Consider the following 26,442-nt stretch of genomic DNA (forward strand, 5'->3'; position numbering starts at 1 on the left):
ATTAATAAACATCTAGGTGAACAATTACACAGCACTCAACATCTTATTTTCATACATTTGTTTAATCTATTTTGTACAAAGTTGGATCGTACTGACTGACAGCAGACCTGCTGTAGCAGTTGTTAGTTAATTTATTGATTATCAAACTGAGCGTTGACTGACTGCAGAGTATCCATGGCAATAGAAACACAGCAACGTTTTACTTTTATTGGTAAACAAGTCAACAGAACTAACCACCAAATCTTTTATCGTTTCATTTAGCGTGTGTGTTGAAAGCAACAGAGTATTGTTCACACTGTGTACATTACATTCAAGTCTCTGCAGGGACATTCATGGCACAAATAAACTTGGTTTGCCACACAAAATGTGATGCCTGGATGTTTCCTTCTTCCAGTTGTGAGTTTGACGAGCTGTGGAGCGAGTGACGGGAATGAGGACACATGGAAAAGAGAAATGAGATGCACCCAGGAGCTCTCGCACACAGCTGGAAATGTGTTCAAGGAATTCCTCATACACAGTGTTTGTGTGTCAAAGTGATGATAACCTATAAGGTTTAGGCCTGATTTATGAAATCATGGTGCTGCCCACAATAAGATCTATCAGGAAGCAGTTTAAATATGTCCACTATATTTTCATATCTGGAAAATGTACACTGTTTTCCACGAAAGACGTTGGTCATGTGATATAAAAGAAAAAAGGATTGGGACTTCAACAAAACCCATCCGCTTCATTTATTAACTGTACTACTTGCCAATTATCTGAAAGAAATGCAAAACTGCATTAATAAAACCGGACATCCAGAAGATATTTACAAATGTTAGCACTGTGAGTTTCTATGAGATTTCGGGAGATCATAACAGGTTACATGCAATGTTGCTTAAAAGACGGCTGCATTGAACAACTAACATAACATACAATCAACATAACATACATCAACCTATATAATAGATACTAACTTGCAACCTTATGAAATTCCATTGGGCTAAAAATATAAAATGTAGGCCAACTCTATAATCCAGAGTAATAGTGGCCTTTCAATCATGACTTGCATGTTCTCACTGTACCCTTTGATGGTATGACAGCAAATATAAGATAGGGCTTCTTTAGCAGGAAGAATATATTTGGTTAATACATACACTGAACTTTTAATGGGGAACATAAAAGCAAACGGTTGAATTTCAGTCCATCACTTATCTAACAAAAGGGGGGGGCAAAATTAGATAAAGGTTTGGCAAAAAGAAAGATGCACATTTGTAGAGTGGTAAGTAAAAATATCAGGATGTAAGAATTGTAAGTGAAAAACTGTGTCCAAATCATTCTTTTCTGACTAAGTGCACATTTTTTACTAGTGAATATGAGCCTGCATGTATTTTTTGGCTATTTTCACCGATGAAAAGAAAAAAAAGTCAAATATTAGCTTTAGAGAAATGCATGTTTCTAAAAGCAGACTGTGATCTACTTATGTAACAAAATCTAATTCTTCTTGTCATAAAAAAGCATTATGCGTATACTTTGTTGATATTAAACATTTCCCAACAACAATCAGTCCTGCTGTTACAAGTTATGACCTTTTCTGCTTTACTTCTTATTTTAAACAACTTGGGGAATTTTTTGACGACATCATGACATCTGCGTCCACTGCAGCCCAATATAACTAAGACCTTTGTCCATATGATTCCACGCTCACAATTTAGCCTGAATAAAAATGTTCAGTGCTAACTCATTTTTCAAATCACAACAATACTTGTAGACACACATAATTTAAAGGCTGTTATCACTAAACGTAGACATACAGAGATAATCTTTAGTGGGATGGGAGGTTTATAGCACGAGTATGCAGCCACAAAATCGACAGCTTCTGCATCAGCAGGACCACAAACTCTAATCTCTTATGAATCCATGCTGTAAAGATTCTGGTGTTTTCTGGGGCCTTCCCAGGACTGGGAACGTGTACCTGGCCACCGAGTGTTTATCATGACGGTATAAAATGAAGTCTATGACAGGGAATACTGTCAACAGGTACTTGTTACTGGCACCCACCAAATCTAATGTCTCCTGTGAATGGATAAAAGAATGTTCCAATTTTGGTTCATTAGCATTTCAAGCTGCAATGTTTAAGTGGTGTGTCACTACAAGAACATCACAGTTCAGGATCTATGTGCTAAAACATAGAGGGTCAACGTGCACTGAGACTCACCATCATGTGGGTCCTCACAGATCTAGTTCCTGCTTCAGATCCTTATTAAGAGATCGCCCTGCTCAGCTGCTCATGCCTGTGGAGATGCCACCCATCCTGCTGGAGAAGGGTGTCACTGACGGCCCTTGCTCACACCACCCAGTGGACTCAACCGCAACCTCATCATACATGTAGACAGGATACTGCCGAAGGGTTTAACGTGCAAGTGCAGCTACAGGCAGACATGTCTATCTTTAGACAAACAAGTCAGGTGAATTATTTTCATTTGTTCTGGCCTCCTGCACAACTGAGATGACGTCACACATTCTGGCTGTGACTTTCACTTGCTGTTGATTTGTTACCAATTAGGTTCAGCGTTATATTACTAATGAATATGAGTGAGAAGGTAAGTGAACAGATGTCCAGCAGTGCAGGCTGACAATGAAACTGGCACTGATTTACAAATCCAAAACACCAGCGAATGACACATTGGACACATTAGAGCGATCCACAAATAAATATTGGCAGTGACTGGACAGCTGAAACATCAAATTGGGCCACAATCCCCGCTGCTGTAATGAGCCATAATGAGTATAATGAGTAAAGACACAATAATGTTGACAGTGACCAAATATGAGCCATACAAACGCTCTGTCTGGATTTAACTTTACAGAAAAGACAACTCTGCAAAGTGTGGGGGGAAAGTCAGGCAGTGAGCTGACAGAAAGAGACAAACTGTGAGTCAACTGTGGTCTGCACTATTCTATAACATACAGAACACTCTCTCATTGGGTTTATCCAATCCATGTGTAATGTACCTGAAAAACCTGGAAAAAGGACAAACCTGTGTGACAATAACATACAACTCCCACTGGGAGTAACTCATCAGTGTTAAGCATGTTTCCTGGATTGAACATAGCTCCACTTTTAAACAGGAGTGAAGAGTTAACAATGTGATTCAATGAGCTAACATACTAGAAACCAGAAATTAGTCAAAGTCAACCCACATATGAGATCAACATTCTGCTCCTTAAAGGAAAAAGAACAGCTCAGGATACAAGGTAATGCCAACCTGTATGCATCGCCAACTTCTTTGCTAACATAGTTCCCAATCACTTTGCATGCTACGCTCATGGGTGCCAAGTAGAAATCCTATGAACTTAACTCTCAAGGAAATCAATTGGTGACTGGAAGTCCTTAGTTCCTCTCTGACACACACTTCAGGCACCTCAAATGACATAACCACACTTTATTCCCTGTGCGGGAGGCACAGGTACCTCCTTCCCATATGCTTGCACCATGAGAGTAGGTCTAAGATACAGTGTCCTTGCTACCTCCTGGTGGGATCCCTCCCCCTGTGACCAAATTGCAGAGCAGTTTGCGTCGACCAGCCTGGTAGTCTTCCTCGTCGACGTTGACCAACAGTTTTATAGCCTCATGGCCCACAGCCTGTTTGAGGGAATCTGTGATAAAGACCCCTTTAAGGGCTTCTAGCAATGATCCATTGATGTAGTCTCTCCAGAAAGCATCCAAGTAGGTGAGCTCTGAGAATTTAATGTCGCAGATGATGGAGCCCAAGTCTCGGGATTTGAGGATAGTGTTGGCCTGGTTGAAGCGCTCAAACTGTCGCTCCACTGCCTCTTGTTTGTTGGAGAATACGTTTCCCTGAAGCGCAGACTCATGCTGGCAGTATTCAGCACGAACCCGGAGGCGGATATCTGAGAGAGGAGAGAGAGAGAGATAGTACAGTGTGGGTCAGCTCAGACTGAAGATTAGGGCTGGAACAAATAAGGAGCACCTACAGGTCACATTTGAAGTGTTAGCGCATCTCAACACTCATTACAGCTGAGTAACAGCAGACAGTTGGCATGGGTTTAGAATTCAGAATGTTGTGTGTACCAACCTGAAGACGCAAAGTCCGACAAGAGATGTACAACTCAAGTTTCAAGGTTAAGTTAGTTATATTCATAAATGTGAGTTTTTTGTTCTACATCAGTATTGTTCCCATGTGTTTACGGAGGGAAGCCAAATCAGAAAACCGATCTCTTCTTTTCAAGTATATCAGAGCACCACATGTGGTGCTTCACCACCACAGTAACTCTGATGTCAATAGCCTATCCTAAACCCTACGTGGTTTCTTCTTCTTTGTCATTTTGTTGTTGTGTACAGATGCAAACTGAGAAGTTCAATCACAGTGTTGGGGCTACAAGATTGTATGCAGTTCAATCAAATAAATGTCCTCCAATAGGGTTGGGCTGATGGACGATGCAAATACAATGTTGAGCCATTCACAGGCTTCACTGATCTGTCAACTCTGACAGATCAGTGAAGCCTGCCACACACAGACTATATCATCAGTGTCTACTAGAAGACAGTAAAATACAATGGAAACTGGATCTAGTGATCACAGATATAGTGGGTCTATATGGGATATTCTTCTCATACATGTTTCGACGGTAAAAAAAAAAGTTAGTTTTTACAGTTTTTACCAGCTCTGTCAGTAATTTACTGCTCCTCTCTGTGTCTCTATTATTCACACTGTCCACGGAACCAAGCTAAACTGAGCACGCCCACCATCTCCTCCAGTTCTCCATACATTGGCCAAGTTTATAAATTCAGTTTTTTTTTACCCATGCTGTGTTAACAGATGTGTCAGACGACAGTTTGTCTGTGTGTTTTACTGATTTAAAAAAAGAATCGATCGTTATGTGGTGACCAGTGTTGATGATGTGGAGGTCATTTCAAACAAATAGATGTTTATAATGTAGCGGGTCGCAGACGTCAGCTGAGTCTGTTTTGATGGCATGACAACTCATTTGTGTTCTCATGCTGCCCTCTGGTGGATTGGTTGCACTCCATGGCTACACCTGAACATCCTGTTCGAGCTTTGTCACATGGACATGGTTCTCGAGATTTTAATGCTTAACTTGTCTTATTTACGTAGATACAAAATATACAGGGAGGTAGGTTTACGTCACTATAGATAGAACTTTGTGGATGTGTTTCCCTTTATCAGATGAGGTGGTTGTTGGGTACTGAGCTGCTCCTTTTATTCTTTTCACTCTCTCCATTTGACAGAGGTTCATTTTTTTTTTAATCAGTCCATAGAATGGTTTCTCTCTCCATGAACTGCAATCTGGTTTTCCTATTTATTTTTGTATCTTGTGGTGAATCCCCTAATGTTATCCTGATACCTTCAACATTGACTTATACCTTCTCAAACTGAAACTTGGCACTTTAATGTAATATCAGTTCATTTTATCTAATGCACTGAAGCTCAGAGTCTGAAGAACAAAAGATGGGTAACATAATTACCAGTGAGGTTGGGTCCTGGTTTAAATCAGAGATCATGGCTGGTAATGGGTCTGCTCAGGTACTGAGCGTGGCGAGAGCGAAGCAGACTGGATGAGGGGTTAAACAAGCATCCCCACTTTCAAACTTGGTTTCATCAGCCTGGTTTGTTTGCTTGGACAGATGTCTGTCAGTTGTACACTGTACACTACCTTAAATGCAATTCTGTGTTGTGTTATAGAGACTGTGTGGCACAACATCCCATGATTGTTAGGGCCCATTTTACACCACAGAGTGAGATCACAGCTGCTGCTCAAAGCTTTCTCCCACTTTCCTGCACATCAGACAGAACCTAACTTTATTTTACAATCTGCAGCTTTCTGGTGGAAAAGTCACACAACTCATGCAACTGATTCAGTTATGTTGTGATGGACATCCAGAGGGCTCGAATGTATCTTCCATTTTAATTACTCAGAAAAGTTTATAAGAGACACTTTGAATGCTGAGTGGTTGTTACAGAGGGCTGAAATATCCTGAGTTGAGATGAAAGGATGTTGTGGTTACGCTGCTCCCTGACTGCATAACCACAACATCTGGACAAACGTTCATGGACCATGGACAAGACTGCTTGATATACAATATGTTTACTCAGATACTCTGCCATTACTGACTATAATTCCTCAATTCATTTACCTTCCATCATGCTGCAAACTATTTATTCTAACCAATGCTGTAATTACTCTTATTTTTCTGACATTCTCCATTACACGTGGCATCTATTGCACTTCTGTCCGTCCTGGGAGAGGGATCCCTCACATGTGACTCTCTCTGAGGTTTCTATGTTCTTTTTCCCTGTTAAAAGGTTTTTTGGTAGTTTTTCCTTACTCTTGTTGAGGGTTGAGGACAGAGCATCCTTGTTAAAGCCCTACGAGATAAATTGTGATTTGTGAATATGGGCTATACAAATAAACTTTGATTGAATTTGATTTGATGATGGACCAATTTGCTTTAGAAAGGCCCCATTGCCTCTTTTTCCATCTCACAGTATGAAGGCTCCAAAGTGAGAGAGAAATGTTAACATGTAAGAGTGAAGACTAGAATAACTGTATTGAATGAGCACTGACTGGGGATGCCAGCGGAATCCGAAACCAGTTCAGAACCAGTGAAATCCAAGGGTAAGTTTAATTTAATGTCAGCTCTATTATCTGAAGCATGGAAAACAATAGAAAAAAGCCTCTCCTTTCTTTCCCTCTTCCTTGCTCTCCCCGTCTGTCAGTCATTAATTATCGTAATATAATTTTCCTCAATAGCAAAATAACAAAAGTCCAACAAATCAATACAATGTTTATACATTGTGCAAGCACTGCGAGGAGGAATAACATAATTGATCGACCTCAGATGTGTAAAAATCTTTTTCCGTTTGGCAAGTGATTGTAATTGTCTGTCCATGAAGAAGAGTTTAAAAACACAACCTTCACTCAAGAGAAAAAAATAGTATTTAAGACTAAAAGAAACACAATTTTACATTTTTCATGATAATGATCGTTATCAACGGATGCAAATGCATCTATCTCAATATAATTGTTGGCCATATTTGTCCACTCAGGACTAGTGTATCTGTACTGTAAGTGGCTTTTAGGTGTGTTGAGTCTTTACTTGTAAAACTATCTGCTGATTATTCAGGAGTCTAAATCTCTCTGTTAACATTTGATTCATACTGATCAATGAAACTTTCACCTCTGACTAAGGATCTTGAGCATATGGAGTAAATAGGCTACTAGTATTTAAATATGTAATCCTACTCTGAGACTCGACAAACATGATTCTGTTTGTCTATGTTGTGTGTCTTTTTACCACATGTTTGCTTCTCTCTGCAGTCAGCTGAGGAATGACTTCTCTTCCGTTTGCGATTTGATACAGGGGGAGCTGGCTTTATTCGGGGAGGGCCAACATGGGGTCCTGACGGGGAACAGCAAATGACTGGCTGAGGACCTAGACAGGGACATCAGTTATGACATTAATCCATCCTCTGTGTCATAATGTAAATAAGAACTTGAACACACACAGTCACCAACCTGTTCTTCTGTGGGGTGCCGTGACCTTGCTCTGCGCTGTTCCTCTCGGTGAAATATAGCGTACTGATGTCTCTTCCAGGTATTTATCGACAGGATCTGGACACACTGAAAACAACAGATTTTGTTAATTTCAATGAGTAAAAATCTTCTTTGGAATGAATAGCAAAGATTGCAGAGACCACGTGTGAGGGCGAGTTCTTTGAGTGGCTTCAGAAAAGCAGTTATATCTCTTCACTTTTAACACAGTCTTTTGTTTTGTAGATTTTATTGAAAATGGATAAAATGTACCATGTTCCCCATCAATTAGGTATTAAAGGGATAGTTCAACTAAAAATTAAAATTCACTCATTATCTACTCACCACTATGCCCATGGAGGGATGGGTGAAGTGTTTGCATCCACAACTTGGGATGGTATGGAAAATGCAAATTTAAAAAAACAGCAGTGATTTCTAAATTGACTTCGACTTGTATTTATATTTATGTATTTATTTATTTATGTATGTATTTATTTAGATAGGAAGGGATTTGGATATTTCACCCTCTATGGTGCATAACATTATTAAAAGATTCAAGGAATTTGGATTTCAGTGCATAAAGGGCAGGAGCACAAGCCTGAACTGACTAACTGTGTTCTCCAATCCCTCAGATGATACTGCATCAAGAATCATCATTCATCTATTAGATATAACCACATGGGCTCAGGATTACTTTGGCAAACATTTGTCAAACACTACAATACGCAACTACATCCACAAATGTAAGTTAAAACTTTACTGTGCCAAAAGAAAACCTTATTTTAACTGTCAGAAGCACCATCGACTTCTCTGGGCTCGAAGGCATCTGGGATGAACCATAACACAGTGGAAACATGTATTGTTGTCAGACGAGTCAGTGTTTCAGGTCCTTTTTGAAAGAAATGGACGTCATGTGCTCCGGACTAAAAATGAAAAGGACCATCCAGACTGTTATCAGCAACAAGTCCAAAAGCCAGGGTCTGTCATGGTACGGGGTTGGGTCAGTGTAGCTTGGCAAAGGTAACTTACAGTTCTGTGATGGCACATTAATGCAGAAAAGTACATAGAGATTTTGGAGCAGCATGTGCTGCCTTTAAGACAACATCTTTTCCAGCGACACCCATGAATAAGGTCTTGACCTTCTATGTAAAGTGCCTTGAGATAATGTATATTATGATTTGGCGCTATACAAATAAAATTGAATAGAATATTTCAACAAGACAATGCAAAACCACATTCTGCACACATCACAAAAGCATGGCTGCTGAAGAAGAGGGTGGGGGTGCTGGACTGGCCTGCGTGATGTCCCGACTTATCTCCAATATAGAATGTGTGCTGCACGTGACAACAGAGACCCTGTACTGTTGCACACCTTAAGACTTGTTATGCAGGAAGAATGGGACAAAATGACACCTGAAAGGTTTCATCACTTGTTGTCTTGAGTCCCTAAACGTCTTTTGAGTGTTGTGAAAAGAAATGGCAACATTACAAAGTGCTCAATGCTTAACTGTCCCAAATTTTTAGAAATATGTTGCAAGAATCAAAATTGATTATTGAAAATTGTAGTGTGTCTTTGGGTTTGAATGTTTGCTCATCCTTAAGTTCTTATGCTCAAAAATCTAAACATCTAGATTGTACTAGGGCCGCACGATTTTAGGAAAACGTGCGATAACGTTTAATATTGCGATGATGATGTGACTTAAATAAACATAAACAGTCTCTGGCTAGTGACGCAGAGACAACAGCCATCTCCACAGCCAGGAGAGGGCTCACAGCCCAGCCACAGCACCACCAAGTCATGTGCAGACATCCAGGGAGCCCTGCACAGCTCAGCTAAGTCCACTTACAGTGTTAATTTGGGATCTTTCCATACATGGTTGGGTTTTTTTTCACAGTTTTTAGCGACTGTCAGTAATGTACTGCTCCTCTGTGCACTGCGTCAAACCAAATGGAGCAAGCTTCCATCTCCTCCAGCTCCACATAAGTGTGTTGTTTTTACCCAGACTGGGTTTATACATGAGCGAGCGAGCGAGCAAGCGAGTGCAAGAGAGAGAGAGAGACACGCACACACACTAAGCAGCAGAATCTGTGTGTGCACTGTTACCTGCCCCTCAGGTCCTGGGATCATAAATAAGCTTCACTATTCTTTTATATAATCAACCGCTCAGATTGATGAATTTAATTCAGGACAATGTGATCGCTAGAAGTTTCACAGTAGAGTTTAGTTGGAGGAGGCAAATTCTCAGTTTTTTCTCTATTCTCTTCTTCCGACAATGATTTACTGAAACAAAAACCTGTCAATGATCTGAATGTCTTTAATTTTTCATCTAGGGCAGAAGGGCTCCATCTGATCGGCCAAATATATCAACATGCAGAGCGTGAATGTGTGGTGCATGGATCATCATTTCTCGCAGTTTTATACAGCAATGACGATAGATTTTCAATATATCGTGCAGCTCTATACTATACATTTAAAGACTGACAGAGACAATACTCACCAGCCTGCCGTTTCCTGAGTGTGACATAAGGCAAAAGGTCGTGGCGGGTAATAATCCTTAGAAGCTGGAGAACGTGCCGGAAGTTGGTCTCATCACAGCGACCCTGGCGCTCTAGGGCCAGCAGAAAGTCCCTTCCACTCCTGATGCCACCACGCTCATACTCATCAATCACGTCAACAAACAGGAATGACAGTACCCTCACATCCCGATGTGTTAGCTGGGCTCCAACTATGTCAAACATGCGGTGAAGTGAGTACAGCCCATGGGAGTTATCCACTGCTTCCTCCGGCCACGGTTCAAAACCCCCATCTCTTCGGGATAAGCTAGAGTTGGTGCTGGATGCAGAAACATTCCTGCTGGCAACATCTCCACTGGACGTTGACACACCGGAGCACCCCGGCCTGCCAGTCAGTGCTCTGTGTTCCAGAGACCCAGCATTTGGACTGCTATGACTCGAGTGCAGCTGATTGGCCGGAAGATGAGGCCGGGCCTGCTGTGCAGACGAGTTCTGGGCAAGCTGGGGAGGATAAACAGCATTGGGGAGCTGAGGCTGCTGTGATGTCATCTCAGGGCCAGACGGTGATAAGGGATGCTGGAATCCCTGCAACTCCCTCTGTCTTTCTCTGCTCCAACTGATAACTAAAAAGGTAGAATGGGGGAATTACATATTAATATACAATATTTTTAAAACAATCTTACTATCAGTGGCCATCACCATTAATCAATAACTAACTACATGATATAACTTCAAACTGTTGAGGAATTTTTGACCATCCTCACACATTACTGTATATGCCACTGTATAGTATGTATATTACATTATATCTGTGCAGGAGAAGAGTGCCTGTCTAATTCCAGATACTCCCTTCTCTCTCTAAGCAGTACACAAGGTCATAGAAGTATGTAAGGTTATAGATAAAGGACCGACCAACAGTACATTGTAGTGTCTACGCTCAGGGACTTTCATATCTATCTCAGATGCCCCAGACAGAGAGGCACCAACTTCAACTCTCACCAACTTCAATGTGATTTAGGAATGCATATTTAGACTTAACTATCCAATGGGATGTGAACACCTACATGTAACATAGAGAGTGACAGCAATTCTAGGCTTTCATGGATGTGCTGTTAGAAAATGTCAGAAATCCTGACATTTTCACATATTTAATGAAAGAGGCAGATGTTAGTAGGGAAGAATTTGTAAACCAGCAGGTGTTTACACATATGCTGTAGATTGTGTACATACCTTTAATATTTCTGGGTGTTTAAGGCCATTGCGGGCAATGCTGCAAATCAATGAACAGGACTGTTTACGTAAATTAGCATTAATGTGATGAAGTACTTCCACTTGTCACCCATCTAACACAAATAGAAGTCATATTGCAAAACAGCATACCACTAACAACTTTATTTCAAATCACCAGCAGTGTCAGATATTGATCTTGCATTAAAACTGAGTTGGGAATAAGTTCTGTCATACACATATGATTTGATTGTTTTCCTGTGACTTATAGCTTAAGGTAAGTGAACAGTGCATTTAGTTCCCCAAACTGCTTCACCAATTTCCCTCACATCATCGTTAGTTGCTAGACATGTGTGGTGGTTACATACACCTCACTGCTTTCTGGGGAAAAAATGTTCCAGTTTCTTTGTAGCTGTACAATGCTTAATCAGAAAGACACAATGACAGCCTCATGCGGTGATGGTGAAAAACCTGAACTTTCAAAAACCAAAAAGTTTGCGCTGTAGAAATCTGCCATACCGAAAGTCAGTTAAACCAGAACCACAACAAGTTAACAACTTTAGTGATCTTGAGCTGTATCTGCAATCATCCAACCCGAAACCCTGAGTCCCTCATTCACTACTCTGCATACCACAGATACTTAAAAGTACCCTCCACAGTGAACTAAAAATTGATATTTCAGATAATTAAGAACCAATGCATTTTTTCCTCACTGTCAGGTGTAATGTTGCATTGCAATGTGCTGCAGTTTGGGAATGTTAGCAGAAAAGAGTGTATAGATGGGTGCAAAGGATACTGATTTGTTTCCATTCTTCTAGGAAAACGAACGAGTGTAGGCAAATATAATGCACTAAAAAATAAGTGGGCGTGATATTAAACACAGTGATACACACAACGATATGAATAACAATTAAAAATGAATGATGTCACACTGGTTACTCTTTTCTTGACGTAATTGAGGGAGCGAAATGCTACAGAAGAGCAGCACAAGAATAAACGAGCAGGACAGAAACTGAATTAGTAAAATGTTGCATCTATTTTAATGTAAACATCGTAAAATGACAGTTATGAACACGAGAGATCACAATCATGACTCGCCTCTATCATTATGTGTCAGTTTGGACAAGCTCATCATAACGCTAGCAGAGGCTAATTTGGCTAACTGGAACTGTGTTTACATAAAAAGATTGGACAGGTTTTTATATAAACGCTGTTGCTATTAAAACGTCTCGGACACTTTTCACTGAAGGCCAAACAAAGAAATACACTATGTGACCGGCAGCTGTTTAGCAAGATAAATAACGTGCTAGCAACTAGCTAGGTGCCTTACTGAAGTTAGCTGACACGCTAACGACAGCTATCTGGAAAGCAAATCGTGTGTGATCGCTAGACAACAATGTATGAAAGTGGACTCACGTCCCTGATCATCTGTTTGCGACTAAACAGCCAAGAAAGTGTGTCCGGGGATATGCGCTCGACATATTCACCTCTCTCCATGATCTGCGCCGAGGTTTGTTATGACTGCTACTCGCTAGCTTCAGACCGAGCCAACGTTATCTAAACCCCTTATTGAGACGCAGTATAGCAGGAAATCTAAATGAGATGTATGTGGTGATCTAATGATGACTCTGTGTTACCTTGTGTCTTTCGGAAATCCCAGACGAGCTCGTCACCAACAAAGTTCGGTAGGCCGCTAACGCTAAGTTATCTCCCCAGTGTCTGGCAGAGGAGCACAGGAAACACGGCACCTTCTAAATGTCGACAAAACCATCCGCGTTCATTCCGTGCCTCCGGTGGCTTGGCGGACACTTGTCCTTTCTGACGCGAAACTGGAGCGTGTGTAATGGTTGTGGTGCACACACAGTCACCATGGGAAAAACAAGCAGACAATTCTCGTTCAGCTAAAATGAAAGAACTTCCAGTTTACAGCAGAGTTCACTTCCGGGTAACCCAGTACGGTGGCCCATGTGGACAAAAGCGTAGTAGATTTAAAGTACAAAAATGAAGTGCGTCGTCTATAAATCATTTTTGTGGACTTCTTCTTTAAAGTTATTTTATTCGTGTATACCAATGAAACCATTTCCATCAGTTGTAAGGTACCTCCCTATGATTGGACTTAATACAACATCCACCAGTGCTGTCCCGCCTACTCATGTTCATTTATTTTCTGACCAATCAAATTAAATTAGCACTTTAAAGGTAGGTTTCATATTTTGGTGAAAGAGATATAATAATTCAAATTATGGATGACAATTGTTTTTAAAGATTGCAAGTCAAATGTCTATTGCTATCCGATTCGAAGTGTTAATTAAACTGTAAAATTGTTTGTACCTGTGTTCTTGTATTGATGAATGCCATGTCCTTTTAAGTTCCCAAGAAGCCATAAAGTGAAAGCAGTTGTAAGGTGGAACAGTAAAACAGAGAATGGGTTTTGGAGCTAGAGGGCATCATCAACCCTGATTGAGATCTCCAGTCAGTTGGGCATGGGAAATGAACCTTTTATATTTAGTAATCATTGAATTGATTGTGATTGAGATGTCCTGGATTTTTCTCTTTTCTGTTTGAGATGAGAGTCAGCTGACTGTCAACTGAGAGTTCACATTAAAGAGCTGTTGTGCTGAGAAGGGCATGAATAACACTTGACTGTCAGAATCAAGCACCATGAGGTCAACAGCTTTTGTTCTATGGTTTTCCTTAACGTACATGAGGAAAGACACTCTGATCATCCCCTCAGAGAACGACCGTGCTCTCCCCATGCAATATTAAGTAAAGACATTTGATACACCACACCGTGTCTGTAGGAGTTCAGAAAGAATTTGAATTAGGGTTTGTGATGTGGTCATGAGTCTGTGTGCAGTGGAGCCTGTTATCTGCCCCACTTAACGATGATGCCAAGCATAACAGGCAGCTTGTAACATTTTTAGTATTCTGGAATACACCTGAATGATAACAAATGGGAATTATTGGCAGATATTCGCTGAAAGAGAGGTAGGTGTATTGCTTGTTTTCTTAGTTCGTTTCAATGGTTTATTGTTCAGTCCATGTATTTCAGGTATTGTTCAGTGTATAGTCGAGTCCAGGGTAGTTTATTATGGCTTCTTGTAAAATAAAATAAAAAGAAAATAGAGAATAGAATGATTCCCCTTTTCTGGTGTGTTGTCTCACTAAACTCTATAGCTGAGGCATTCTACTCAAGATACTCCAAAAGAGGGCTAGGAATTTCTCCATTTACCACAATGACTGATATTGATATTTATCAAGTAAACCATGTCAGAAATAGAAGAATTTAGATTATCCAAATAAAAATGAAGTGACATGTTTAAGGTCAGAATGTCGTTTATTTCCAGTGACAGCTGTAATTTGTTAGAAACAGAGCATGAAACCATGTGTTCTAATGTTTTGTCTGTCTCATTACCAGGGTCCAACTCTAAATAAAACTTTTTGAAGAGGATTTGCTACTGATGAAACCTTGTGAATAAAGTGGATTTCCTCGACCTTTGGGAAAATGGGCCAGTTGTTCAATTTCGAAAGATCAGAGAGAAAGCACGCTCCACCGGATTGGATTTGTGCTGACTTGATCACGGTGTGCCCAGTAGATGGCGATAATGCCGCTGTTGAGCCTCAGTTGAACCGAGAGCAGAAGAAGATCGCGAAGCAGAGGAAGTGGAGCAGCGCTAGCTCCGATCCTATAATCGATCGCCATGTACTCTTAGAAGCAAAACAAAGCCCAGAACTAGCATCCTGCTCCAGCACGGGCTCTTGAAGATGGCAGGCGAGGAGGAGAGAGGGGTGGTCCGTGTCAGAGTCAAGGTAGGACGGTCCACCAGTCCACCGCCGTCAGCTGGTCACGTAGAGAGCCCGCTGTGCTGTTTATCCGCCTGCCTGTTGTCTGTCTGCTCACAACACACCGCAGTGATCCACACACACTGGCAAGGGAATACTGCTGTTAACGAGAACAAGACGACATGACAGTTTGCTGTTGTGTTCACCGACATTGTCGTAGTTGTCGCTACAATCTGAACTCTCTCTTGCTGTGTTTGGCTCGGTGATTTCACGGCGGGTACCTGACACTGTCAGATCGATCATTGTCAATATCCCAGCAGTGAACACGTATGCACGCGCAAGCACCGGAGCTGACGTCACCTGCATACTCAGCAGACGCGTGCACGGGACAGCACGTAGTGACGTCACGCATTACCTGATGTCAGAGGCATGGTGAGGTCAGGCTCAGGGTTGACGTTCAGCTGCTTCACTATATGTTGTAGTTCGGTTTGAAACACATGACAGAAGACAAACTACACACAATCTGGTTTCTTGTTTTCAAACACTCTGCACCGAGGTAGAAGACGTAGCTCCACATGGGTTTTATTATTGAGACATAAAGTAGCTGCTCTAAAAATGATTGGACATTTTTTTTGTTATTGGAACATACTCAAAATACATTGAAAAAAACACTCACAGGGAACACATATGTAAAGACAAAGACAATTTAAATGTTGTCAAATATAAGAAAGTTGGATGTTTAGATAAATATAAGAAATGAGATGTAAGAAACCCACTAAACCCACTAAAAATAATGCTCAGGAACAGAGGAAGCCCACCTTTCTATAGTCCAGTGCAGGCTCTGGTTCTGCATCAGTGTCAGGTTGATGGTCTCAGATAGACAACCTCCCTCAAACAAAACTAAATTGCTCCTCACCTGTTATGTCTGTCTGCTCCAGTGTTCCCTGTTCCTTGAGATGGTCGGTCTGATATCTGAGAAGCTACTGAAATACTTAAAGGTTCAGTGTGTATTTACAACAATAAAAACCCGCGTATGATTATAAACTGCCACAAACTGGATCTCCAAAAGAAGGGACATATTACTGTATAGGGGTGACTACACGAAAGTGATGCTGCTGCATGAGACTATTCGCAGAAATTAGCTCCACAGGTAGAGACGTGAACCCTCCCTTCTGTCAGAGCCTTCAGTCAGCTCCTCTATCAGCTGTATTTGATTCACTACCTGAAACTTTGAGTGCATCAAACACCGAATATTCATGAATAACTCTCAAACGGCCAGTAACAGACTTTGTTAAATCCATATCATTTGACTTGACACATTATCCTGCTCTCTGAGCCAACAGGCAGACTTTGCTAAATTATCCATCCATTATTATATCTATGCACTTCATAACGAATGAGACCTTATGAAACTCCTCATTAGATCTCATTCATTCATACTGCTTTCTATATGTGTATTGTATAATATAGATGTGCTGGACAACAGAAAATCACTCCAACATCACTGGCATGTAATGAAGCTAAAACAGTAGAACACATCTTGTTGCTTCGCACATGTATTTGGTGTTTTCATATCCTGATAACAATCACGTCTTTCCTAGTGTAATTATAATCAAACACAGCCTTATGTAGATTAACATCATTTTACTGGCTTGGACTATTGAAGGATACTGTTGTGCCACAGCCTGCTTCATAACAAATGGAGGTACTGATCACTCATGGGGTGAAAAACCTTAAAAACATGTTGACAGTAAGGTGGTGTTGTGAAGTTGTAAAAAACAAAAACATTGTAATGCATCAGTTCTTTCCAAGAAACAACATTTCTTCCACAACACCATCATCATGTTGAACTCTATAACCCAGCACTAGCTCACTCCCCTCACTTCCCTTCATATTCATGGGCTTACACTGCTTTTTTGCACATATTTATTATGTCACACTCAATACCTACTTCAGGTCTCAGGCCCCCTCACCTGTCTTGCACATGATATTTACTCATCACCTCCTTCCTCAGTATTTTTGTCAGAGATGATATTTTAGAGTTTTGTAATGCTTTTCAGAAATGTGATGGCGTGCTTCCAGTGGAGTTTCGGTCCTTTGCTGTTGATCCTCAGATAACATCACTGGAGGTTCTGCAGCACATTCTCATCAGAGCCTTTGATTTGAATGGGTAAGAGTGATGGTCACTCTGACTAAACTGAGACACAAATATTACTTTGTCACAGCAAGTTTAACAATATTTTTGTCGGCATTTCCTTTTGTTCTTCTCTCAAACTAGGAAGCGGACCTTTGGGATCAGTTACCTGTGTCGAGATAGGAGCGGTGCTGAAATGTATCAGTCTCTGGCGTCAGACTGGGATTTGGATGTTGCATTTGTCAGTGCAGCCAAACCGTACCTACAGCTCAAGATGGACGTTAAACCTTCAGAAGACAGTGAGAACACCTGTGTTTCCTTACACCAAATAACACAACCTGAAAGTATGAATATACTAACCAAAATGTGATGTCTTCCGACAACTGTCATCACGTACATAATGTTTGAACATAAACTGTAAAAGACTTTGATCAATGAGTTAAGTGTTCCTCAAGTGGTTCACATTTTAAAAAGGCAGCAGATAGTTTAGATGGTAATCAAGTTGAGACATAATATACTACATGATAAGAAATTATTTGGAATATGTTGGAATATATTAGTTATTGAGGGTCACTTCTTTATTTTCCATAAGTGATCTTTTGCTGTACTGGTCTGAAGCTGCAGCTGGCAGGAGCTTATGGAGTCATTAAAAGTGAAACCATGTTTCAAGAGATGAAGGAACCACTGCACTGTCAACAAGTGCATTGAAAGGGGTGCATCAGAAGAGGAGAGTGTAGTTCCTTGAAGGAAAATGAGAATCAGAAAAGGGAACTCTAGATAGCGCCAAGAGAAATGTGGATTTTGGATCAGGAGAGTCGTATCTGAATGTTGGCTGCCCAGGAGTTAGAGAGAGAAATTTTGCAAAGCAAACTCTTTAGCAGGTTTACATTTTTGTCACTGTTCAGAATAATAGATTAAGGGACTGTGAGGGTTGAAAAAGTGGGGGATTTTCGAGATTTCCACAAAAACTGTGGATTTGTCTCTCATCACCTCCAGGGAAAGTGCATTAGCAAGAGATCTCTTTAATGTACAAAACACCCATGCACAGCAGTAGTCCAGAACTGATGACATAAAGACACAAGAATGGTCCTTTAGTCTATGGAAGCTCAAATAGAGCTAACAAACTGACAGAGACTTGTTTGTACATTACAGTCAAACCAGATGCCAAGATTCCCGGCAGCTGACTTGATTTGTTCCACTGTGGAACCAGCAGAGGGCAAAATAAATTTTGCCATGTGCTGTGATCTTATGAGAAGCTTTATTTGTTTTACTTGAGTTTAGCTGAAGATAATATTTAGACATCCATTTAGGTCTTAGATCAGCAGTCCACATAAAGCTGACATGAAGCAAACTGTTTTTTGTTCAACCACAGGTCCTGTAATGGAGGACTGGGACATCATAAGCCCTAAAGACGTGATTGGCTCTGAGCAGCTTCTTGGAGAGAGGACGAGGTCTCTGGCATCCGCCGCCCTTCCTTTCACTCAGTCTCTACTGTCCCAGGTTTCTTCACCTTCTTTAAGCTTCCTCATGTAGTCTTTTTTAAAAGTACCCTCTTTGCTAATGTGCTTTTTTTTCACTGGTGTTCAGATGGGCCGGACCTTGTCTAAAGTCCAGCAAGCTTTGAGCTGGTCTTATGGGGAGGAGATCAAGCCTTTCAAGCCTCCTCTCAGTGATGGTGAGTTTCACAGTTACCTCAATGGTCAGGGCCAATTGACACGACCCGAGGAACTCAGACTGCGAATCTATCATGGTGGTGTGGAGCCTTCACTGCGCAAGGTGAGATTCATCTACAGCATGCTCTCCAGACAATCATGGTTGGATGTCAGTGGAATTGAATTGATTATGTTTTCCATTCATCAGTCTGGTTCTTTTTTTATCCCTTTTCCATTAAAGTCAACATTGCACTAGTATTAATTATGAGTTGGTTCAACCTTTTAAGAACCAGTTTGCTTTTCCATGCTGCTAGAGCCGCCTCAGATATATATATGTAAATTCATATATATATTCAATCAGTCAGTCCAACCTGACTCTGCTTACTCACTTTTCCTTCTGTCTCCCCTCTCACGCTGACACACAAACACGGACTTAGCTGATATCTCGGACCCACTGCAGATTAAACTTTGATTTGGTTGTTATTACTGCCACATTATCAACACTGATCACCAGATAATGATCAATACTTTTATTACTTTTGATTACAATCTTTCTTCATAGCTGCACGCATTCATTCTTTTATGTATACGGCCCTGGAACTACCTTGGTGGGAAAGGGGTTATTAAAACCCAGTAGTTGTGGTTCTTCACATAGTATATCATCAAAGAATGCAGATTTGTTTTTTAGTCATTTGTCATAAATGATGATGTAGTTTGTGATAATAATAAACTGGCTTCTTCTCTAAAAACCTTAAATATGTTTTGCTTGTGCCTCATGCACACCCATAATACAAAAATGTAATTCATGTTGACATGATAAATCATGCATTCAAATTTTAAATAATTTAACAAGTCATTTTTCGAATAATTTAAGAAATAACTGCTGTATTGTCCGCTGTGGTGTAAGGTTGTGTGGCGGTACCTCCTGAATGTGTACCCTGATGGACTGAGTGGACAGGAAAGAATGGACTACATGAAGAGAAAGACAAGGGAGTATGACCAGCTGAAGAGAGAGTGGACAGCCCGGGTCAGTCATGAGGATCTTGAATTTATTCGAGGAAATGTTCTCAAAGACGTCCTGAGAACGGACCGGGCTCATCCGTACTACGCTGGCTCAGAAGACAGTCCACATCTGACTGCACTTACAGACCTGCTCACCACGTTTGCCATCACACACCCACAGGTTGGTAGAGAGGGTTGTGGTGGGGGATGGTGGCCGACAGCATTGTAGGATTCAACCCTTCACCTAACCTTAGCATTTACAAACTGAAGTGAAAAATAAGTAACACTTAAGACACAACAGTAGAACCCACATGGTGTGAACAACCTGTAACTCAGGCCTGTAAATGAGACGAGCAGAAGAAGATAAAATTCGTTCTTACTTTGTTTAGCCCCAAATCACAACATAAATGGTCTCAAGGCACTTTAAATAGTAAAATCAATAACGTACAATATTATAGAGAATCCCAACTGTACCCACAAGGAGCAAGCACTTGATCTCCACATACAACTGAGGCCATCAGTGACTGATCAATCAGAGTGCATGCATGATAAATGAGGCCCATGGTTTACTCTCTTAATGAATAATACTTCCCATAATTTGCAAGCTAATTTCATACATAAAAGCATGTGTACATCTACATGATTTTATAATCTATTTTTTTTCTTAACTGACTTGTATAACCCTGTGTGAATGTCTTGTTTTTCAGATCTCATACTGTCAAGGCATGAGCGATATCGCCTCCCCTATACTTGCAGTAATGGACAATGAGGCGCATGCCTTCATTTGCTTTTGTGGCATAATGAAGCGTTTGGAGGGAAACTTCCGTCCAGATGGGCAACTAATGTCTATCAAATTCCAGCATTTAAAGCTGCTTCTGCAGTACTCGGATCCTGAATTTTACTCTTACCTGGTGTCCCGAGGAGCTGACGACCTCTTCTTCTGCTACCGCTGGCTGCTTTTGGAGCTCAAGAGAGAGTTTGCGTTTGATGATGCTTTGCGGATGCTTGAGGTCACCTGGAGCTCCCTTCCTCCGGATCCGCCTGAAACCGAAGTGGAGCTTCTCGGACTGCCACTGGACACTGATGAAACTGTGACCTACAAAGAAAAGACAATTGAGACCTGCCTCAGAGATGATAATGAACAAAAAGAGAAGCAGCGGAGGAGACATATGTTGAGGCCTTCAAGAGAAGAAACAGATGCGAGCAGGAATGCCGTCATAGAACAAAAAGAGAGGCAAAATGTTGGTGCTGGAACAGGAAGTGATGGCAGTGACTGTGATATTAATCAAGTAAGTCTGGTAAAGGCAGATTGTCAGGCTCCTTTTGAGAAGCAAACAAGTTTTGGAGAGTTTAAATACTATACCGCCAGAAATGAAGATAGCTTTGATATGGAAGATGGTGACCAGCCACAGGGTGTGGCTGTTTCAAAGTCTGTACTGAACATCTCAAGTCGCCAGTCCACAGTTGATAGTGAGGAGGATCCAGAAGAGAGAACACCTCTCATAAAAAACTGTGAAATTGGTTTCTCTCCAATATCATCACCTCACCTCTTTCCTAGTGGCCTACCTATTTGGAAAAGTGGCTCCTCTGTGTCTCCGACATCTTCAGTTTCCCCCTCCAGCTGGCCAGGAGCGTCTCCAGACTCTCCTCCAAAGTCCACATCCCCATCCCCATCCACAAACAATGGAAGAGAGGCCTTACCAAGCACTGTCCCAAAAATATTGACCTCCTCCGCCCAAGTGCTCAGCAATACAGGAATCAACTCACCCACAACCCCCACTGTAAAACCATCTATTGCATCTCCCTCCCACCCTCAGAATCGATCCCTTCTCTCTTCACCTATTTTGTCCTTTGGGAGAGGTCCCTCGTTGTCTGGCAGCAGGTCATCCACCAACAATCTTCCTTCACCCGGAAACAAATCTCCCAGCACCGCAGCTAACACACCCAGTTCTCTGAAAGCTGAGACCACCAGCATCAAATCGTGTTCGCTGCCGCCTCCGCAAGAGTTCGGCAAAGGCAATCCCTTCATGCTGTTTCTATGCCTGTCCATCCTGCTGGAGCACCGAGACCACATAATCAAGAACAGCTTGGATTACAATGAGTTAGCCATGCACTTTGATCGGCTAGTGCGGCGCCACAACCTTAGCAGGGTGCTGCAGCGAGCCAAGGCCTTATTTGCAGACTACTTGCAGAGTGAAGTGTGGGACTCAGAGGAAGGAGATGAGGTTAGCTCCGACTCCCCAACAACAATTACCGCTGTGCAACATTCCCCTTCTTCAACCATCTCTGCCAGGCCCATTTATAGCCCTTTAGCATCGCCTCAGTCATCATTTCAAAACTCAACCTATAACCTCACAACCACCATTCCCTCCCCAACAGCTCAAGTTTCCCTTTCCTCTGCTTCCTGATTCCATCATGCAACAATTGATTCCCATCCTCAGCGAAAGACTGATTGTGGCCTGTTGGAGGTGTCCACCTTTTTAGCCAGCCTTCCTAATTGAATTGGGCTGTTAATAATCTTCTCATTCTGTGTATGCTTGAATATGTATTTATATTGCTTTTGTCAGTTTGATGAAAGAGCTTCATTTCTTTTCATGTCCTCTGTTGTTGCTGATGCATGACGTTTAAACCCTGTGATTCAGGTGTCAGATTGTGGGGCTGTCTCTTATTGGTTCTGGCAAAACTCAGTTTAGCCACATGGTGCATTTAACCTGAGTTGCCCTCTTTTTTAAACTTTGTTTACAAACTTATATTATGTCCAATAAGCCACAAAAGTGTCTTAACTAAAACACTTGTGTTACTTTAGTTAAAATCAAAAGGGAATTCCACACTCTGATGTATCGAAAGTAAAGGTTTGAATTGTTCTTATTCATAAGGACTTTTACAGAAATGACTCCTCTTAATAACCAAGCTCTAATTCTTAAGTGAGTAACAAAATAAACTGATGACATAAATAGCCAGCACACATACTTAACCTCACCCTTTCTGACTGAGCCCTGTCACCATTTGCTTTTCTTCTGTCTGTTTGTCTATTTGATAAAACAAAGATGATGATGTCAGAGTGATCGTCATCGGGGTCATCTCAGCTTGGAGCCTTTATAACAACTTTGGGTTGCAGCTAGAATCACACAAGAATGCATGAGTCCAACAAAGATCCTATTGAACTGCATTATGGGAAATGCATGGCTCAGATAGTAACTAAAATCATGGTTTCCACTACTGCTTCATTTTTACCAATGTTATTCAAGCTCCTTCTCTTTTTTTGTCCCTGAACTTTTTGTACCTGAAAATACAAACTCATTCTCTGGAGCATTAATTCCAGTGTCTGCTGGATTTCTACTTTTACTCTTCCCAAGTGCTGTTGCATGTGGATGTGATAAGATAGTGAGAGACCAGGCCCTTCCCATTGATACCACTCTACTCTAGATGAGCCAAAATTAATGAATATGTCTTTCAGCCTTTGGTCATCTTGTGCCATGAGCTGGATAATCGTTCATGATGTGTGCTAATAAAAAAATCTTACTGCTTCTGTGAAACAACAGGGGGTGGCAGATGATGTACAGAACACATGTGGCTGAGGTGGGGGGGGGGGGGATAATTTTTACACTATAATTTTCTTTTTCTTTTTCTCAATTTTAAATGGGACTCAGCCAATAACAGTCATATCCAGGTCGGTAGCTGTGGTGTCTGTGGTTATAACAGGACAATGCGGCTGATCTATTATGTCGTCATGGTACACAGTGAGGTGAAGATGTGCAGTGTGTGGGGCTGCAGAGAGCAGTTGTACACTATTGTATTGATACACTATATATATGCGGGTCATCATTTCAGCACTTTGGTTATTGCTGTTTCCCAAAGATTGTTTGACTTTTTTTACATTTTTTCTGTGTCAACATTTCAAAGAAACCACAGAGATATTTGTCTGAATGAGGTTCATTGAATGCACATTTGCTGGTATCACACATGGCAGTCTGTTTGCTTTGTGTGATCACTGAAATAGGAAAAAAAAAATTCCTTGCTGTATATTCAATATCTTAACAGTTGATTCTTCTGTGTCGTAGACATTCTAAAGTAGAAGATGATGTGATACCTCTTGACGTAGCCAATGACACAAATTTTAGCCCATTTACAACCTTCAGAAGAGAAGTGCCTCACTTGTTTGAATTAATGGCCTTGATTTATCTTTTTTTTTTGTCCTCTTAACATTTGTCTTCACAGGCTGATCAAAAAATCAAATGAAACAATGTGACTGGATTGTATCAGTGACAGCTCTCATGCATGGTGTTTACTACAGAGGTCATTTAGGAGAGAGGGTAAAACAGCATTTAACAAAATGTTATAGAATTTGCAAACTTCTAAGATTCTTATCTCTATATGTCATGTCTATCAGGACATACGGAAAAATGATCTTTATTTCAACTTTTCTTTGAGCTACTGAGTCAAAACTAGTCTAAATACATCTGTACACGTTCTGAATAGAGTTCAACTATGAATCCTAATTATCATAAATAAGTTTGAGATTATGTCACTAAATAAGAAATTATGAGTATATTTGGAAATACAATTTTTGAAATGATTTTACTCAGTCTTCATCTGGTTTTGCATGGAAGGAAAAAATGACATTCCAGGAATGTATTTACAAATATTTATTGCAGACAAAATGGACTTGGAAGCTGATTTACCAGTTTGTTGAGAGGAAAGATGCCCTCTAACTTTGCTCTGTAGTGGACATCATCCATCCAAAGGGTTGATCTTGTGTCTCCATTTGCTCCATTGAGGTGCACCTGCTGATTATGTTGTCGTGCCACAAACACCCAGATTTTCTCCCAGCTTGTTTTGATGTTTGGGATTTCAACATAACTCATTTCACACATGGGAAAATCTGAGAAGCAACATCAGGGAGTGTTAAGATGTCTTTTTTTTTCCTCCGCATTGTTTGCTTTTAAGACTGAAAGCTTGACTTGACTCTTCTGTTCTTTCTGCTGTTGTGTATGCTTAGTGATCTGTATTGCAGAGGGCTGAAGTGTAATGCTTTTGCTAATAGTTTGCCCTCAGGGCTTTATACTAGAAAGCTTTTCTGGCATCCACTTCAGTTTTCAACTGCAGTTTGGTGAAGTTTAGGTTGTTAGGTGACTTATGTTTAGGAACAGAACATCCTTTCACTACATAAACCTCATGCAAAGGTTTTCTGACAGAAACTTCTCCCATGTGCAAGTGATCTCATGTATTTAGAAAGACCCTTGTGATTATTGTGGTTATTACTTGTACTCTCTGGTTCAGCCTCCTTTTGTACATCAGTATTTAATAGCATATTTAAAAAGAACTGAAATAAGGACTAGGTGGACTATGAGCTCACAATATGTGCATTTGCAACAATGTATTTGATTATCTCGTTATATTATATATGTGCACAAAGTAAAACTTTTTAATCATACAACACACAACAGTGTTACCGATATTATATTGGACACAAATAAATAATAATCAGTGCAAAGGATTGCGTGAATGATGTTTTTTTTGGTTGAGGGAAAAATTCTAGAGAAACCTGAAAGGTCAAATACAATGTATAGATAATAATCCTCTTCATTCACACAGTGTGGTAATACCTAGAGCTTCTGTGTTGACTGCCGTAGAGGTCCGATGGCACATCCACATAATGTGCTATTTACAGAGCTGAACGTGTAGTCTTGTTTGTTGTGTTGGCTTGACATTAGATTTGCCATTGGCATCAGCAAACTCTTACAGTGAGACCCGTTTGCGAAGAAAAAAATATCACGTAAATGTTAGCATTTGTAGCCACAGTGGCCACTGTTCAACCAAACTTGTACACACTCTATAGATCTCTGCAAATGCTGTCTACTGTAGAGTGAGCGATGTTCACTACACTGCACATAATATGAGGCAACTGTGGACCAGGTGAGTTTGTCCACTTATTGGAAGTTCGTGATTCGATCTGCAAGTGTTCCGTGAATTAGCAAATTCCCTCTGATAGCTGTGTCATCAGTGTATCAATAGGATGTGATACAGGAGCGCTGTGTGAGCGTGATCTGTAGTGTGAAGTGCGTTGGGTGTTTTTTAAATTAACAAACCTACATACAGCCCATTTACCAATTCAAGCTTAACATGGATGGAAGGAGAAATCAATGTAGTTTGACAAGAGGGCTGTAGAAGAAATTCACGGGGTCAATAAAACCACAAGGGCAAAATCAAAGATTATTTCGACCATGAATTTTACCATGGGAACTTCAATATGGTTATTTGCCAGCACTTGTTTCACCAGTTAACACTTCAGCATGATGCAGTCAAGTTTAACATGACAAGACACTGCAGTGACAGTGACAATCATATAGGTGTAGCGTCACTAAAACCCTGATGATTTAACAAGAAACATCTAACAATGTTAAATGTGTTCAAACAGACTATAATGTAGAACCCGGTCAATCAAACCTGAGTTAAGACCTTTCATATACAGTCAAAAGAGTGGATTTTTGTCTGGAGTCTCCCATACACCATTACAGTATAATAATATGTATATATGATCTTAGGGTGCATGTTCTGACATGGTTAACTTTT

The 26,442-nt window shown here is 40.8% G+C and overlaps 2 protein-coding genes across 4 annotated transcripts; one reads left to right on the forward strand and one right to left on the reverse strand.

The window, feature by feature from the left end:
* Positions 1–43: 43 nt before the first annotated feature.
* Positions 44–13,244, reverse strand: dedd (death effector domain containing). 3 transcript variants are annotated; one of them, XM_020089372.2, is made up of 6 exons: positions 12,936–13,239; positions 11,302–11,341; positions 10,056–10,694; positions 7,543–7,647; positions 7,322–7,459; positions 44–3,894 (listed from the first exon to the last, which is right to left on the reverse strand). In XM_020089372.2, the coding sequence occupies exons 3-6, from the start codon at positions 10,618–10,620 to the stop codon at positions 3,488–3,490; spliced, it is 1,215 nt and encodes a 404-aa protein (XP_019944931.1). In that variant the 5' UTR covers positions 10,621–10,694; positions 11,302–11,341; positions 12,936–13,239; the 3' UTR covers positions 44–3,487. The 3 variants fall into 3 exon arrangements, with proteins under 3 accessions (XP_019944931.1, XP_019944930.1, XP_069382820.1); XM_020089371.2 differs by lacking the exon at positions 11,302–11,341 and having other exon boundaries at positions 12,936–13,244; XM_069526719.1 differs by lacking the exons at positions 7,322–7,459; positions 11,302–11,341 and having other exon boundaries at positions 12,936–13,242.
* A 1,677-nt stretch (positions 13,245–14,921) lies between these two features.
* tbc1d25 (TBC1 domain family, member 25) lies at positions 14,922–25,363 on the forward strand. The gene is made up of 7 exons (XM_020089412.2): positions 14,922–15,108; positions 17,142–17,251; positions 17,360–17,514; positions 18,588–18,715; positions 18,803–18,991; positions 19,775–20,050; positions 20,577–25,363. The coding sequence occupies exons 1-7, from the start codon at positions 15,064–15,066 to the stop codon at positions 22,275–22,277; spliced, it is 2,604 nt and encodes an 867-aa protein (XP_019944971.2). The 5' UTR covers positions 14,922–15,063; the 3' UTR covers positions 22,278–25,363.
* Positions 25,364–26,442: the final 1,079 nt, after the last annotated feature.

Source organism: Paralichthys olivaceus, chromosome 6, assembly GCF_024713975.1.
Source record: "Paralichthys olivaceus isolate ysfri-2021 chromosome 6, ASM2471397v2, whole genome shotgun sequence".
In the NCBI taxonomy this organism is placed as follows: domain Eukaryota; kingdom Metazoa; phylum Chordata; class Actinopteri; order Pleuronectiformes; family Paralichthyidae; genus Paralichthys; species Paralichthys olivaceus.